At 60.8% G+C, this 17168-nt stretch overlaps 1 protein-coding gene across 12 annotated transcripts in view; it reads left to right on the forward strand.

The window, feature by feature from the left end:
* Positions 1-17168, forward strand: part of GSE1 (Gse1 coiled-coil protein) — a 383892-nt gene that overhangs the window by 328884 nt on the left and 37840 nt on the right. For 2 of the 12 annotated variants that reach the window (XM_073225435.1, XM_073225439.1), the window contains exon 1: positions 6880-7037. The exons of 9 other annotated variants lie outside the window; for them this stretch is intronic. In XM_073225435.1, coding sequence (XP_073081536.1) covers positions 7031-7037 — 7 coding nt within the window. In that variant the 5' untranslated portion in view covers positions 6880-7030. Of the gene's footprint in view, positions 1-5092; positions 5113-6879; positions 7038-17168 lie in introns of those variants that run through there. One more of the 12 variants, XM_073225440.1, reaches the window with a different exon arrangement.

Genomic DNA, 17168 nt, shown 5'->3' on the forward strand with positions numbered 1-17168 from the left:
GAGGGCGGGCCTGATTCTTGGGGTGTGGGTGATTCCAAAGGCCTCGTGGGAAAGGTAGGGCCGGTCCCACCACAACACGCAAGAGGGAGCAAGCACCTGCAGCCCACCTCGGCCAGGCCCGCGCCCGGTGCTGCCAAGGTCTGCTGACTGGCCTCCTTGCCCATCGGTCTGGTGCTGAAAGCCGCATCCTCGTGAGACTTTATTTTTATCTGCTGCCCTTCCATTTCCTCCTCACCCCACGTATAAGTGATTCTGTTGAGCGCCATCTGTGTCCCAGACCCTGTGTAAGGCTCTTTCTAGTTTATTGTCTTATTTATCCTGAGATGGGGAAGGGCTGTGTGGCTTGCACACAACAGCTGGCAAAGTTGGTGCCATGTGAGGTCCTTGGGACTCAGTCCAGCACACTGGCCCGTCCCCCACGCCCACGCCCCTCCCAGATGCCAGGGCGCCCTGTCAGGAATTGGCGCTGTGGATGGTCACTGAGTGAGGGCAGCACAACAGTGCCCCGGAAGTTATGTTTGGGAAGAGATGGTGGGAAAGCCTGTGGAAGGCGTGGAAGCGGTTGAGGAGTGCAGCGGGGCCTGGAGATACTTCCCGGGAAACGCTTCTTCTGGTGTGGTTTCTGCTTCATTAACATTCTTGAAAACTCCGTGTCTGCCCATTGATTTTGGCCACCGATCCCTGCCATGACCCCCCACCCCACCCCACCTCCGGCCCTGGGGGCAGAACCCAGGAGTCTGGCAGCCACACTGAGGAGCTGAGGATGCCTAGCGCTCTGTGATTGCATACAGGATCCCTGAGGAACATACCCTCCACCGGCTTTACATCACACGTGCTGACAGTAGGATGATGTGCCAGGTTTCTCCTAAATAGGAAAAATGGGAAGTCTGCATGTGAGGCAGGAAAACCCGCGTGCAGGAGGAGGTGCCCCGGGAGCCCCTGGACAGTGGGTGGCTTCTCTGAACCTCCATTTCCTCGTCTGGGCAATGTGTTGGCCCTGACCCAGAGGGCCCGGAATGGGGAGGGCCAGGTGCCCTCACAGCTGCATGTTTGAGGTGTGAGGGGAGTGGGGAGGGCCTGGGCTACCGAAGCGGGCTCCCTGCAAACTGCCTCTTTGCAGGAAGGGCAGTCAGGGGCTCACTCCCCCCAAGACTGCCTTCCCCTCCCCTGGCCAGAGTTGGGGGTGGGAGGGGATGGGGGTGGTGGGGACAGGTTGTGGAGAGCCGCCAGAGGCCCTGGCCAGGTGTCTGGGTGATGGGCAGTGGCTTCACAAGACCCACCTGGAGGGTGTGAGGTGCCTGCTTGGCCTGGAAATGAATGCCCAGGCTTCCAGATGGGTCGGAGTCGGGGTGCAGCAAGGAGGGTTTGTGCTTGACCTGTGACAAGGCCACTCAAGCTAGCGTTGGCCGACTGGCATCTTGCAGATGGTGGCAGGGGCATGGGGGGGTGACCCCCAAGCAGCCTGTGCAGCCTCCCCCAGGAGTCGCTGCCCCCCTCCACCCACCCCCTGCCTTGGCCTGGCCCTCTGTATAAAGTTTAAAGGTTTTAAATGCAAATATTTCTCTTTTATAGATGCCAGCTGTCTCCAGAGAGCGTGTTTCCTCGCTGCTCAACTTTATTGTCCAATTAGCTTCCCATATCTGGGTACTGGAGAGCCTGGAGCGCTGGGGGAGGGGGTGAGCAGGGGGCGGGGCGCAGAGGCTCCTGAGCTAGAGGCTGCCCCCCAGGGCACCGTGTCTGGGCCGGTGGGGAGCCCCGGTCAGAGGGGGAGGGGAGAGGAGGGCGCTCCCCCAAGGTCTGGGGGCACCTTTCAGATTCCATTCTCTCCTTATTTAAAGAGAGGAAAGCAGCCAGCCCTCGCACAGTGGCTTCCTTTTAGTCCCTCTCAAGTGTCCCCTCCCCAACTGCGTTCTAGCTGCTCGGCGGCTTCCCCATTCACCAGGGCTCGGCAGCGCTCACAAAGCGAGGCAATTAGAATTGAAAATCTATGCAAAACAGCTGTTAGCTGATTGTGAAGGAGTGCAGCTGTGTGCGGGGCGCAGCTTGGAAGCTGGCCCCCAAAGGGCAGGAAGTGTTGGGGCAGCCCGGGGTGAAGAGGCCGACTCCCGCAGCCCCTGCCAGGGACGTCCAGGCCTTCCCCCTTGCTGCTCCCCTGGAGGTGACCTTGGCTACCAGAGCCGGCGAGCTGGCTGGGGTGGGAGCGCCCCCGGGGCAGGCCTGATGGGCACCGTAGCCTCCCGGGGAAGCTGGCTCCTCCCAGGAGGCGGAGAGGAGGGCAGCTGCCTTTCCTTCTTCCCCTCTCAGCCCCCGTGTACCCATTCAGGGGGTCTGTGTGACATTGGAAGGCGCAGAGCAGGCCTGGTGGCCGGGCTGTGTTATGGTGAGCAGATGAGCCCTTTTCCCCTCTGGGCCCCCAGCTTGTTGGGGACACTCCTTCCTGGCCCCGGCCCCGGCCCCAGGCTGTAGCTCAGGAGGGCAGCCTGAGCATCTGTACTTCTCACACACACACACCCATTATCTAAGCCCCACTGCCAGTGCCATCACCGGGAGGGGTACACAGTGCCTGGAGAGATGAATTCCAGAGGCAGGGATGGGAAGAGCCCTCTTGGAAAAGATAAGATTTAAGTCCAGCTTTGAAGGACTGAGAGGATTTCTGAACGAGTGATAGCTGGCTGGAAAGAGAAAAGGCCTCAGAGGGTTACTGGTGGGGGCCTGGCAGCAGGGCCGAAGGGGCTGGGATGAGGGGGCGCCAGGGCGCTTCAGCCCTTGTCCTGGTGGCTCCCTGGGCAGATGCGGTGCCCCTGGGGCTGGTAACCTTGGGGTGGCAGGCCACTCACGCAGAGCAGCTTCACAAATCCCAGGGTCCCAGGCTCTGGGTGATGGGTCCCAAACCCGCGGAGTGTAGGATGGTGTTCTGATACCAGGCCTGCCGGCCCAGAGTGTTCCCAGATGAGGGCGCAGATCCAAAAGCACTTTGAGATCCGCAAGCCCCTGCCACCGCCACCCCCCAAGGTGTATGTGCAGCAGGTAGTTACAGAGGACTGCAGGCAGGCGTGGGCGGACAACCAGGGTCTGGATCCAGCTTGTATCCAATTTCTGTGCCTGAGGCAAGTTCATTACCCTCTGGTCTCCTCGCTGGCTCTGTAAGGGAGGGCATGCAGCGTTCGGCAGCCCCAGGTACACGTTAGGTGTTTGGGAAGCTGCACGGGCTGTGCTCCCTTCTCGCCCACACCGCCATCCTCATGCTGAATGAGGTGGTTGGGGGATACAAAGATGGCAGGGACACGCGGCCCTACAACAGCTGCACCGATCGAGGGCACTGTCAGGCTGCACCCTGCTGACCCCAGAAGGTCGCAGGAGTCTCTTCCCTGGTACAAGGGCCCAAGGTAGCCCAGAGGGGCTGGCACCTGTCCTGGGACTTGGTGGGGCAATTACAGGTAGTGCCTACCCTCCTGGGAACCTCACTGGCTCAGGTGGGTGCCCAGGTGGTGGTGATGATAGGCTAAGTTGTCAACTCACCCTCCTTCCCAGCTCCTTGCTGCCTGCAAGTTGCCTTCCTGTCAAGCATGCACCACACAAGTCTGCCTCCCGGCCTTCTGTGGCAGCTTACTGACAGTGGGCCTGGCATTTTCAGCTCTCTACCTCGAAGGCTAGTGCCAACAGAGCCAGACTTGGTGTGTGGTTGAGTGACTAAATGCCCACGGTCTTAGAGGCAGCCCCTTCTCCCCGCCCCCACCCCCCCGCCACTCACGGACCCCTTTCTCAGTTCCTGACTTCAGTGGGTAGGTTTAAGGTCCCCTGACTGAGGGTTTTCCATCCTCCCTGCTTCTTGGTCAGAAGGCAGGGGTCTGGGGGTGTGGGCAAGCACCCACCAGTAACCTGTTGCCCTGGCACGAAGGAAGTAGGACCCCAGTAAACAGTGTCACCAGGGCCGGTGTCCCCACCCCGGCAGGTGTCCTCACACCCCCCCCATAGGACTGGCCCTGGCACCTTGCCTTTTACCCAGAACCTTCTTTCTCTGCCCATTTTCCAGACAAATGGGAAGGAGGGAGAGGAGACCCAGGGCGGCAGCTCTGTGCCTGGGAAGGAGCATGCATGCATGGAGGGAAATGGAGAACCCAGCCCGAGTCCTGAGTGGCGGGAAATTAGGAGTCAAGCTTCAAACCTCGTTAGCAAGGAGACAGCGGGCTGCAGGAGAGCAATTCCCACCCTTAAACTCGGAGGCCATGCTCCTGGATTACTAATTTCCTCAGGCCGGGCGCACTGACAGTGAGTGTCGTCCGTCTACCCCGTGCCAGCCCGCCTGGTGGCCGCCAGCATTTTCTGGCCAGGGCTTGCGCAGCTAGCTGGCTGCTGCCTCCTGGCGGTCGCTGGGGTTTCCTGCAGCTCCCCCTGCCGCGCCGGCTGTGCTGGGAAGGGGAGACTCCAGGTGTGAGCAGCTCCAGGCACTGGCTCCCGTCGCACCAGTGCAAGTGACTGTGAGCAACTCTCCGCCTCAGTTTCCTCATCTGTGAAACGGGGACCAGATCACCCGTCTGTCAATCCAGTGGAACCAGATGTCTATAAGGGAGGGATCAGCCAACTGTTTAAAAATTAGGCAAATGATAACCCGCAGTGGCCACCCACCCCCACGAGGCCGTCGTGGTCCTCCTCGAACAGGTGGAAGAACTTGATTACTCCCCACCCCCACCCCCAGAGCCTTCCCGGGAATGCAGAGAAAGAGCGGGACCTTTGTGTCCCGGTGGGAGGGATTTAGAGGGTGGGCCTGGGGGAATCGGCTGGGTGGAGATTCCCAGCCGGTGAGCGATGTTCATTTGCATGTTACTCCCCTCCCTCGCAGCCTGTGTTCCAGGTGGGAAAGGTTAGGAACCGCCCTGGAGGTTTTTTATTTTGTTTCTAAGGCCCCAGGCCAGTTAGCTGAATTCCCTCTTAACTCCTCCCTCCCCTCCCCCCGTCCGGGACTCCCGGCGGGGATGGAGGCAACCCCTTCCCGCCTCTGGCTCCCGGGGGCGCAGTGTAATCCGCCGGCCCTTGCTCGGTATAAACTACCCTAGGCCGCGCTGCAGAGGCACGGGGTTGTGTGTCCGGAGGCTGATCGCGGTCCGAAGCAAGGTGGGTGGTGGAGGGGAAGCGCCCCTCCCGCGCGGTGCCAGGGTCGGCGGCGCCCGCAGGTAGGAGCCAGTAACGGCCCCTGGTCCGGTCTTGCCGGGCCGTTTCCCTTTTCGTTTGTGGTCGGCTAGGGGCCTTGTGCAAGGCGGGGACCGACCAGCGGGCGCCCCCACTCCGTGGGCCCAGTGTGCGCTCGGTCTATGGCGGACCAGGCGAGCGGTGGCTGGGGGCGCCCGTCGCGGCCCTGCCCCTCTCCCCGCAGCAGGCACACAGGCGGGTTCTGCTCCCCGCTGGCGCGGGCGTGAATGCTCCTGGCCCGCCAGCGTCATCTGGAACAGATGGAGGGGGGTGGCAGGCGCCCAGCGCTCCCTCCCATCGCAATCCGGGCTGGCGCGGGGAGGAAAGGAGAGGAGGCAGAGGGCGGGGGAGGCCGGGCCTGCGGGGATGGCAGCGTGCGCGCCTGCCAAGCACGGCGCGGGCATGTCCCGGGGCAGGTTTGGGGCCGACAGAAGCGCGGGCTGGCACCGGGGGCCGAAAGTTGAAACCCGCGGCTCGGCTCTGGGAAGGCCGCCGGTGGGGGTGGAGGGTAGTTGCTAGTTTGCCTCCGGGCTCAAAAGCCTGAAAGCTGTGGATGAGAGCGTTTTCGGGAGAGGATGTGCTAGGAGAGACCCCGGGGCCTCGTGGAGACCTTTGGACGCACGCGGGGTCAGAGCCCGGGGCGCGCGCAAGGCTTGCCCCCCGAACCCGGCGCTTCCTGGAGGCGCCAGCAGTGGGCTCGAGGCTGGTCGACGGCGCCCGCCCCCGTGGGGGCAGAGCCCGCAGTCTTTCGCTGTGCCGCCTGTGGGTGCCCAGGAATTTCAGGACGCTCCCTGAGTCATTCCAGTCTGTCAAGTGCCTGGGTGAGGTAGGGTGTGTGTGGGGGTGCCAGGAATGGGGAGGCGCTGCTCTGGGGCTGGAGGCCCAGTGGGTCGTGCCAGTTTCTGGAGGCAGGAGGCCTCTGACCGCAATCCCAGCCACTCGATGACCCCGCTAAGCAGAACGGCGCCTCCGTGGACTCTCCAGCCACAGGGTCGTGGGCTCTTTAAAGAACTACCTCCTGCCCCCCACATTAAGGCCTTCCCAAAAGTTACTTAAAACGGGAGGGGTAGTTCCTAGAATTTGGGCAGGGAAGGGCAGAAGCCTGAGTTTTTAACGTTCATCTCTGTCAGTTAGGTCAAAGATGTCACGCATCTTGGTGGGGGGCGGTGATAAACACAGACAGCCTATTTTGTGTTGCCACCCCCCCACCGCCCAGCACGCCCACCAGCTCCAAGAAAGTTGTTCTCCAGAAGTGAGTTTATCCGTTTGCTCGTTATTGGGCCTGCTTTGTGCCAGACACTACTGTAGGCGCAGGGGACGCGGTCACGAGAAGTGCAAGGGCTCTGCTCGCAAGGCGGTCAGGTTGGAAGCCACTGCTCCCTAATTTGGGAATCAGTCTTGGACACCTGTATCCGGGAGCCCTGAGCGGTCGAGTCAGGGGCCCCCGGAAGCCTGAGGATGGCACTTCCCCTACCTGCTGGTGTCCTCGGCTCACCTGGCCTGCCTGGCTGGGGAGGGGCGTGTACCCGCGCGGGTGTACCCGGGCGCCCGTCGGTGCGCGCGCTTGTGTGTTTGCGGCTGAAACCCGACACCTCCCGCTGGCTGAGGTCAGGGAGCCGGGAGCGAGCCAGTGGCCCGGGAGTGGGCGGTGTTGCGCTTGGGTGTGTCCTCGCGGCGGCGACAGCAGCAGGTGTTTCTTGGCCGGGGCCCCGGAAGCTCCACCTCCCCAGCGGGCCCAGCCGCCGCCGCCGAGCAGCCCCGGGTGAGATAAGCAGTTTAGACAAACACTGGGCGACGGTGGCTCCAGCATGTGTCAGCCGAGGCGGAGCTGCAGGGCCCTGGCATGAAAGGTGAGCGCGCAGCGCGAGGCAGGCCGGGGGCGGGGGTGAGGGTCTCCGCGCCCCCTCCCCCGCGCCCGCCCGCCTTTCCTCCAAGTTCGCGGGGGCGGCGGTCAACGGCTCCTGGGCAACTTCCCTCGGAGTGCAAGCGGCGATAAGAACCGAGCGAGCGGGCGGGCCACCAAAGGTCCCCCGCCCGCGTGGCCCGTAGTCGGGCGGCCTGGCCCCGGGCGGGGACAAGGGCCGCCGCGAGGCTCCGGCTGGGGCGCTAAGTGCGCGCGGGCGGGGGGGACAGGGAGCTGGGGGGCTCGTGAGAGTGCCGGCCTCCGTAGCCGGGTGAAAACTTTGTAGCGGCCGGGGGTGTGTGGAGGGCGCAGCGTAGGGCCGCTGTGCACCCCCGCGGCAGGTGCTGGCGGCGGCTGGGGCCGCGCGGTCGGGGTTTTTGTCTTGCTCCCCTCCCCCTCCCCCTCCCCCTCCCCCCTCCGGCTCTTCCCCGAGCCGGGGAGGCCGCCGGGAGGCGGGGCTGCAGCCCGCGGGGTCTCAGACCCCCACGCCCACCTTCCTAAGGGCGCGCCCCAGGCTCCGCCGCCACCCCTCCCGCGCTCCTCCCGGGCTGGAGCGGTGCCCCTGCCCCTCCTCCCGGGGAACATGGCTGCCCCAGCCTCAGAGGTGGGAGGCCATCGCATCCGCCGCCCCCCACTCGCGCTGCCCTTTTCCCCTCCCGGCCCTTCCTGCTCCGCCTGGATGCGCTCCCCGCCCCCAGCCCTCCCGGGCCGGCAGCCGCGCTGATGGGCGGCGAGTGGCCCGACCGAGTGGAGCCGATTCAATTATATTGCAGCACCAGAGACACCTCGGCCGCCCGCCCGCCGCTCCAGCAGGCTAATTAAATTCCCTTCGCGGAGGCGGAGCGGCAGTTAGGCTCGCCCCCCGGAGCTCTGGGTGGGGCACGGGGACCACTTAGAATTGTGCTGTGGAGGTGCAGGGCGCGGGGAGGAGGGGGGGTCCCCGGATTGGGGGACCAGATGCCATGACACTCCCCGCTACGGGAATGGGGGCCCTGGCTCCCCTGCACGTGGTGGAGCTGGGGGCCCCTTACTGGAGCGCCGGCTCTTAAGTTTTAAGGGCTGCGAGGGTGAGGGTGGCAGGGAAGCACCTGCCGGCCCCCAGCTGGGTGGTGGATACCAGCCGGAGTTGAGTTGATTTAGCTCTTGTTTTGTAAACTAGCCTTTGTCGGCAAAGTGCGCCTAAAATACATTAAACCCTTGTTAACCCTTGCAGTGCCTTATCTGGGCGCACTCGGTTTGGCGTTTGGAAACAAAAAGCGAGACCACCAGATGAAAAAAAAGGGCTTCTTTTGTGAAAGGCTGGCCCAGAAGGCCCCCCGTACTGGGGGTGGGGGCCTCCCAGCCAAAGCCTGGTTCCAGGGGGCGGGGCCAAGGGGCAGAAGGCATTGGTGGGGCGCTTTGAAATGTGTACCCTGGTTGGCCAGCGGGGTATCCCCAGGATTCTGCCCCCGCCATCCCCCAGTCAGCGGAAAGTGGGGAGGAACCCCAGGGGAGCAGCCTGCCTCAGCCTCCTACCATGTTACTTAAGCTCAGGGCACGTAAGTGTTGCTCACCCCGTGTTTACAGGGCCGCCTCCACCCTGGGACGGCGGAACCTGACTCAGCCGGGCCACGCCACAGGTGAGGGGGGCCCAGGGCGCAGGCTCCGACTGGCAGCCAGCCCTGTGTCATCCTAGTGGCCTGCTGTGCAGGGAAGTCACCACCCCACCCAGGTGAACCAGAGAACTCGGCAAGCCTGGCTCTGTAAAGCAGCCACATGGGTACCCAGGACAGGCCTTTATCAGTGCGGTCCTGACCCTGGGGTGAAAAGGCTTGTGTGGGCCCCTGGTGGCCAGCAGGGTTGTTTTTTTTTTGTCATTTTTTCCAAAAAAAAAAAAAAGTGGAGTAGACTCTTCGGCAAGCAGGCGGAGACGCCGGCAGGGTTCAGCCACACCTCAGGAAGGGAGGTTGGGAGACCCGGCCTGCAGGCACTGCCGTATCTGGGGGGGCCAGGCTGTGACCCAGGCAGCAGGCCGTCCTCCATGGTGCTGGCCCTGTGGGGACAGCTCCTAGAATCCTGGTGTGGCAGATTTGAAAGGGGTTTGTAGCTTGGTTTTCTGAAACTGCTGGTAGCCGACTGTCCCCAGGCCCCTTTGAGCCTTAGCCTCCGGGTTCCTGGCCTCAGCCTGAGGAGTTCTCAGAGTTCCCAGGTGACATTAATGTCCAGGTTGGGGCTAAGAACCAGTCCTCTTAACAGATGAGCAGGGCTGTGGGGACAGACACCAGACTGCAGAGTGAAAGACAGACTCCCCTGGAAGCCCTGATGGCCTCTGCAGAACAGTGCCCTCAGGCAGACCTCTGGCTGCCAATGACTTCCCAGTCTCTGGGGAAAGTTCCGGGACTGTAGACCAGAGAGAGATCTGTGGTTTCAGAGCAGAAGCTGCCTGCCTCTGGGCTCAGCATCTCTGGCCAGAGGAACCAGGGAGGAGTCTACACAGCGCCACTCGGTGGCAGTCCTGGGTCTTGCATCTTCAAGTCTGACACCTCCCTGGCCCACCAGTCCCCTAACTGTCCTTGACCCTTTTGCAGGTGGCCCCCCTCCCCAGCTACAAAGGGTGCCAGACCTCTGGGTTCAGAACCCCTACCTGGGTGGGTGCTGGCAGCTCCCACTTTTCCAGAAGAACACAGATGAGCAAGACCTGTCTGCTGCCTCTCTTGTAGGGCCTTGTGGAGTCAGCCAGCAAGGCCGGTTTTTCCTGGTCCCATCCAAAGACTCGGAATTCTCAGCCTGGGGTGCTCGCAGTCCACGGGTGGCTGAGTTGAGTGGTAGCACATTAATTAGCTCTGTTAGGGTAACATTGCAGCCTCCAAAGGACAGGGCCTGTGCTGCCCACCCCCAACTCCCTCCCCATGTACCAGGAAAGTGTTTTTCTTAACCTGTCGGGATCCGTGTTTGCCGTGACATTTCAGCCAGGCCACTGCAGACCAACCAGCTCACTTTAACTTACTTCCCCCTCATCGCAGAGGGTGGTGTGGGCCGCCGAGCTGCTGGCTTCACTTCCCCATGCTGGCCTTTCTCCCCGGCTGAGGCCGCAGGCGGGAGGGGACATTTCGGAGTGTTCCTGTCAATGAGAATTTATTGAGCGCCTCCTGTGAACCTGGCCTGTGCTCACTGCCAAGAGGTGTACAGGCAGATAACACAGGAGCCCGTCCAGAGAGGCCCTTTACACACGCCTGCCAAAATGTGCACTTGGGGGCCTTTTAATCTCGCCTCTGCAGCTTCTGTCCCCAGCAGCCTCCTCATTCATTCTTGCCCTGCCCCTACAGGATGAGACCTCCCTGCGTTGGTGCTCCATGCCCGGCCCTGGCCCTGTGTTAGCTCTGGCTGCCCCTCCGTCTGGGCTTATCCAGTCGGCTGCATGTCCCAGGGGTCCCTGAGACCAGCCCCCTGCCCCTCCCTTCCTGAGTCCTGGAGTGCTTCAGCGCTAGGGGAGGTGAGAGGAGCCTGCCTGGAGGCTGGGGTGGGGCCAGGCCTGGAGGGAAGGGGGCTGCAGATAGCGGGAGGGGGTCCAGAGTTTGCAGGCATCTGTGAAAAAGAGGGGATCTGGCCGAACTTGAGGCTTTGAGAGGCCCCAGTGGACTTGGGGGCTTCTGGGGGCTGACTTTGAGGAAGGTGCGGAAGGACCAGGGGCTCATTCTTGGGTGCATTTAGGAATCTCCTGGGGACCTTTAAAAACCTTGGCTGCCAGGCTCTACTTATGACTAAATTAAGCCTAAATCTCTAGGGTTGGAGCCCGAGCAATTGTATTTTATAACTCCCTCCCCACGATTGCAGCCAGAGCTGAGCTAGAAGGCACTTTGCTGGGGAGAAGTGGGTAAGGAGCTCCTCCCCGCAGGAAGGTGGGCTGATGCATCTTAAGGAGAGCTGGGGTCCTGTCTAGGAGAATGGAGTCTCCCCTGTTTGCCCCAGAATTGGATGGGGCAACCCTGTGAGCCAGGGCGAGCATCCTCACGGGCCAGGCCCCCCTTGCCTGGCTGGAGGAGGTGTGGAGAGAGACAGTGGGTCTAGAGGCCCCTGGTTGCCCGTGGCCCAGTGCTTTGAATCCCCTGTGGGTAAAACCCCAAGGGCACATTTCCTTAACCGACCAAGGTGAGCTGCAGGCCCTTCTCCTACAGGGACCTTCAGATGCAGGGTTGTATTTGGTTAGATGGGCGGCTCGCCTCTCTGGCCAGAGCTCTGGCCAAGCCTTCCAGTTCTGGAACCGGTTCTTCCAGCTGGGAAACATGACATGTGTGAGGAGTGGCACGTTGTCACTGCCGGATCCAGATCAGGGGCATCCCACCCAGGCAAATAACAGTGTAGACCCTCCCACGTCATCAACGCCCCCCCCACCGCTGTTTCCCATCTGTAAGATGGGGGTGCAGAGGCTTTCTTGGGGTTGACAGTGTGGGTGACATATATGTCACGTGCCTGCCTCTGAATGGCAGCTGCCGGGGAAGGGCTGAGCTGTGGGCTTGGGGTAAGCCCACAGCAAGTGTCCTGTCACACTGTCCATCTGCACGCAGCTGTCCCTGGCAAGGGTGTTAACATCCACTTGCACAACCTGTGTGCCCTTGTGCCCTTACTTCTGGGTATCAGTTTCCTCAGCTGTGAAATGGGAATGGGACACAGCAGCACCCGAATCCTCAGGCTTTGGGGTTACACAGTTTCTTATAACTGGTACTGACACCTCTGGGGTGCAGTTTGTCAAAGAAATTGCACCAGATCGTCTTCTCAGTGACTCTCATGTTCTTGGGATTTTAACTTGGGAAACCCAGAGGCTCCCGGTGCCAGATCACCCCCACTGGGACTGCAGCCCCAAAATGTGATCTGGAGCCTCGGCCGCCCCCATGGCCTCAAACTTGTGCACGTGGACATGGGATGCAGATGCACCCCTATTCTAGCTGCCTTGTTCCCCACCCTGTTGGTGAATTGGTACCCTGGGTGGGGGCGGGGTGCTTTTACAATGACCGCCCGTCCCCCAGCCCTGCCCTTCCTGCGCCCTGCGCTCAGATGGTGGGTCTGTGGCCACAGGCAGCAGTAAAAGGAATCGATCGGCGAGCTTTTGGTCAGGGCGGTATTGACATTGGACAGTTTAAGCCGTCCCGACGGAAAATCCATGTGTCAAGCTGAGGCGGACCAGCCGGTGGGGTCGGGGGGGCCTCCCATGTGCTGTCCCTGTGTCCTCTCTGCTGAGCTGAGCCGGAGACAGTGTCTGCCTAACAGGCCATCCGCCGACCTGGGGAGCAGGGGAGTCGGAGGCCTGTGTGTAACCGGGCGTGGCATTCCCACTGTTCGTCTTCCTTTGAGGAGCGACTGACCGTCAGGGAAGGCTTCCCCCCACTTGTCTGGTAGACAGAAGAAATGGGGGCCCCCCAGGGACTCATCTGCCTCCCTGGGGGCTCATGCCCACCCACCATTACACAGCTGGTAATTGGTGGAGGAGAACAGAAAACCAAGGGCTGTGGGTAGCGTCATCCTGCTGAGCTCCTGGTGTATGTACATCTTGGAAGACATCCGTATGGGTATCTGGCTTTTTTCACGTGTGATGTGATCTATTCACTTAAATATACGAGAATTCACTAGACAGGTACTGAGGAGACAGAGTTGAGTACAGGTAAAGCTAAAGTTCTTAGCCGGAAGGGAGCTTTGGGGCCTCACCCCAGAAGTGGCGGGCCCTGCCGCCTGGTGGATGGGAGGAGGTTCGTTGCCCCCATTTCACAGAGGAGGGAGGAAACTGAACCGGCCCCGTGGAATGCCTGGCACCCTGCTCTGCCCTTGGCCTCTGGGCTGTTGCAGCCCTGTTTACACGGTCTCTGGCGAGGGCTGTCTGGTTGGCCCTGTTTGGGCTGCCGGGCAAGCAGAGGTGTACAGGCAGAGATAGTGCATTTTAAGTCCCACTGACATCAGGCCTCTCCTCTCTGAACACAGACTTAACTCTTTGCAGCTTGTAGTTTTCATCTAAATATATGTCTTACAAGACTTTCTAAGACGAAGGAGGGCTTCCTTAGTTGGGGTGCCAGACCCCAGAGCCTGTCACTTGGGCACAGGGAAGTACATTTTAACTAAAGAGCTGGTTTCCAGGTTGAAACTGGCAGGGCAGTGCCATGTTCGTCCTCGTGGTTGTACTATTTCCCGTGGGTGTTAGTGCCTGGACTTGTCCAAGCAGGGCCCCAGTGGGCCTCGGAGTTTTTCATGCTACCTGTACACCCAGAGCGTCCGTGCCGCCCACAGCGAGCCGCCAAGCAGGTGTGTCCCACCGTGGGCCAGTCTCTTGAATAGAACCAAGAAGGGAAAGGCGTAGGTGCGAAGTCTTCACCGCCTTAAAGATGCTGCCAGATTACTCCAGGGAGAGTTGTAGGGGCCACCTGTGCACCCCCCTGCAGCAGCCAGACCTTTATTTAACCGGATTCTGGCTAATTGGCGTGCCCTCTGTGTCCTTCAACCCTTGGCCTCCGAGGCCGTTTGCTCAGCCCACAGCAGGAGAGAGCCCTTCGGTCAGCAGGTACGTGCACCTCGAGGCTTCGGTTCTGCCCACGAGCAGCCTGCGGAGTAGATGGGGCTGTCTCTCCTGCTGTAATCCTGGAGAAATTGGTCTCATGGTCCCAGGGTGGAGCCTTGTGCCTGTGAGAGCTGGTTCTGGGCCTCAGAGTCCAGCCTGGGTTACCAGAACCTCACAAGTTTCCGGTTGGAGCCCCGGAGTGGATTTTGTATGTTTGTTTTGAGAAGTTAAGGAGTTTAGACCTAAGCAGTTGGCTGCTCAGTTGTGGACAGAAAGTGACCGGTTTGACCTGACCTGTGGCAGGGTTGAGACTTGGGAGGTCAGTTGTGGTTTGTGACTGTTCGTTTTGAACTTTTATGTGGTGGCCCCATTCTGAGGTCCATTTTGGCTGCAGGATGGGGGTTTGTTCCAGTGGGGCATTTACTGACATCTGGGCATGATACATGGGGCTTTGAAGATGGTAGATGAGCCAGGGTGGGGCTGCACCATTAAGAGTTCTGGATCTCACCTTTGACCCCTCGCATTCCCTCTGCCCAGGTAGAGCATCCTCAGAGGAGAGGGTGTTAATTTGATTGGAAGGTAAAGAAATTATGCTGTTGAAATAGAACTCAGGTTGATGGACATGGTCCTGCCGCACACTCGGGCACCCATGGCGTTACAGTGGGCTTCTGTGAACTTGGGGAAACTGCAGAACTCACTAGATGCGTTTTTGTGGGGAGAGGGTCTGGTCTGCCACTTTGAACTATCGTGAGAATGAAGTTTACACAAAAGGAAAAAAACGTTTTGTAATTAGGGCAAGTCCTAGTGTGTGAACTGGTTTTGATTCAAGCGAGACCCTCCTGAGGGTGCGACGCACCAGGATCCCCTCCCCACCCTGGGGGGCCCTCCCCTCCGAAGCTGAATTGGGTCGACTTCAGATGTTGATAGCTTCTGAGCGGAGTGTCCTGGCTGCCGCACGTGTCTGTCAAGCTTCTGCAGTCGCTGTTCACTGACCGGGTCCACACAGAGCTGGAGGGACCCCCCGGCATCAAGCGAGCTGACCAGCCTGGGACGGTAGGGGGGTGATGGGGATGCTGGCAGGCTGGCAAGTGCCACTCTTGAAATTATGGTTTGGTGGCTTCTAGTTTTACAAGACAAACTGGAAGTCTTCATTTTGACTGGAAGCCTCCTGTTTTAAAATGTCCGTTGGTTCACCTTTAAATAGCTTCAATGACTTGACTTCATGCCAGATACAAACAGGTCTGGGGGTAAAAGCAGGCCTGCCTGTCCTCTGCCGTCTCCTGTCTAAACCCCCTCCTCCAGTACTGACGGGGAAACCGAGGCTCAGGCCACATAGTGATGTGGCAGGGACGCCAGGTGTCCTGCATGTTGGATCTGCTTGGCTGAGTTCCTGTATAGATGTGGCTGACGTACATCCATCCCAGCTCTGCAGGCTGAGAACCTACTAAGTGCCCTGAAGTTCTGGGGATGCAGATGGAGGATGGCCACCCTGCATAGGCAGGTTCGTCAACCCCCTGGAAGGGACAAAGGCTGTGTCCTGTCCCTCTGTCCCCTGCTCCTAGAGAGCTTCCCTCACCTGAAGGGAAGGGCAGGAGCTGTCTGAACCCCCAGGTTCCTGGGGCCCCGACTCCACTGCAGGGGGGTAGCAGAAAGTGGGGCCCTGGGGCTTGCCGAGGCCGGGTGAGCGGCTGCCTGTGCTGCTGCGTCACACTCTTCCCCAGGTCTGCCTCCCCAGGCAGGTCTGTCCATTCAGCAGGGACCTGGCCTCGACCCCGTGCCCTCTGGTCTGCTGCTCCATGGAAACCTGGAGGCTCTCGGTGGCCTCCTCCTGGCTAGGATGGGTTCCTCTCCTTCGGGGCCTGTCTTCTGCAGTGGACACCTACAGCCCTACCTGCTTCCTGCCCCAGGTGCCTCCAGAGTCCACTGAAAGGGCTCCTTTGTGAGCCAGGCTGGGCTCCCAGGTGGCGTGGTTAGCCCCAGCGCTGTGGGCACACGGAGGGTCACTCCGGGGGTTGTCCCCTTGGCCCCTGGCGCTCCAGCATGGGTGCCTTCCATCCAGGAGCTGCAGTGAGGTTGGGGGGTGTGGGCGGGGTCTCATGGGCAGATCCTTATCTCCACTCCATGGCTGTGTGCCATTTCTGATCCTCCCAGGTGCCATCTGTAAAACGGGCATGGCACAGAGGTGCGTGTGACCACGGCTGGCAGTCACAGGATCAGGATCTGCGATGGGATCATTTCCAGCTTCTGCTCCCATTTAAAGGGAAATGCCTGTAGAACATCGAGGAAAACTGGGTTTCTGTCCCAGCTCTTTAGCCTCTGGGCATGCAGCCCTAGACAAGAGCCTGAGTCTCCCCCAGCCTCGGTTTACCCTTCAATGAAGTGGGGGTGAGAGGCAGGCTGTGCGGGATCAAGGTGTGGTGTTGGGCTCCTTGGCCCGGGACCACTGGCCACCTGCCTCCAGAAGGCAGCCTGTGTAGAGAAAGCCCCGAGCCCACACCACTGTCTCCCATGCAGGCACAGGGTGACCAAGGGGTGGGACCTGGCCTGGCCAGGGCCAGTCCTTGGCTCCAGCCAGCTGGCTGGGTGATCCCCCTGACCACCGTCTGCACAGCGAGTCTCTGTCGGGGTGCAGGAAGGCAAGGTGGTACCCTGGGCAGAGCCGTGAGTCTGCCCTGGGGGAAGGGTCGCTCCTGCTGCTCTGTGTAGTTGTTAGGGAAGCCCCCGGGTCCTGGCTGCTGGGCTCTGGCCTTGACCCTGTCTCTCAGCCTTCTCGTCTCATTAATTGTATACTTCCCTGGGCTGTGGTTTCTGCCTCCCCCCACTCCCGCCCTCCTAGGCCGCCTGGCCACCCCCCGCTGCTCAGAGCCCTTCATCTGTCTGTCCCAGGCTTCTCCAGACATAGCAGCCGCTTAGAATAATCACCGTCAAATGTCGCTGCCATCTGTTGCCTGACTTCCGTCCTTTGCCTCCACCCGGAACCTCCAGGGCTCCTGGTCGTCTGCAGCCTTGAAGCTCAACTCCTGGATGTCCCTGGCCTCCATCCTGTAGGTGGGCTGGTGTAGGATGCCCTCTGGATCTGCCCCTGGCCCACCCCTCAGGCTGTCCCTGTGTCCTTGCCCCGAGTGACACACAGCGGTAGGGACCTCTCTGGAACGCTATACGCTGTCCTCCCTGGACCCCGGATCCAGCCCCTCCCAGCCCACACTCCACGTTAACGCAACAGTGGGGAGGCAAGGCTCGGGGGAACCATAAATGTTGCCCCCATCAAGCCCCATTCCCTGCATGGGGACATGGGGCGACCTCGGGGTTCCCAGTTGCTGCCAGGTGGCCCCAGAAGTCAGCTTGGGAAACAGCTTGGACTGCAGTGCCTGCTCTGTGGGGCTCAGCACCCACGCCACTGAGGGTCCTGTGGACGCTTTCTGTGGCTCATAAGCTCCTGCCTTGAGCATTCTGTAGTGACTTGTAAGCACTGCTGAGTGACAGGCCTGCGTGGGGTGGAGGGCAGCCTTGTTACGCACCTTACTCCTGGGGCAGGTCTCCTGTGGACGCAGAGGCCAC

Source organism: Manis javanica, chromosome 17, assembly GCF_040802235.1.
Source record: "Manis javanica isolate MJ-LG chromosome 17, MJ_LKY, whole genome shotgun sequence".
Taxonomy (NCBI): Eukaryota; Metazoa; Chordata; class Mammalia; order Pholidota; family Manidae; genus Manis; species Manis javanica.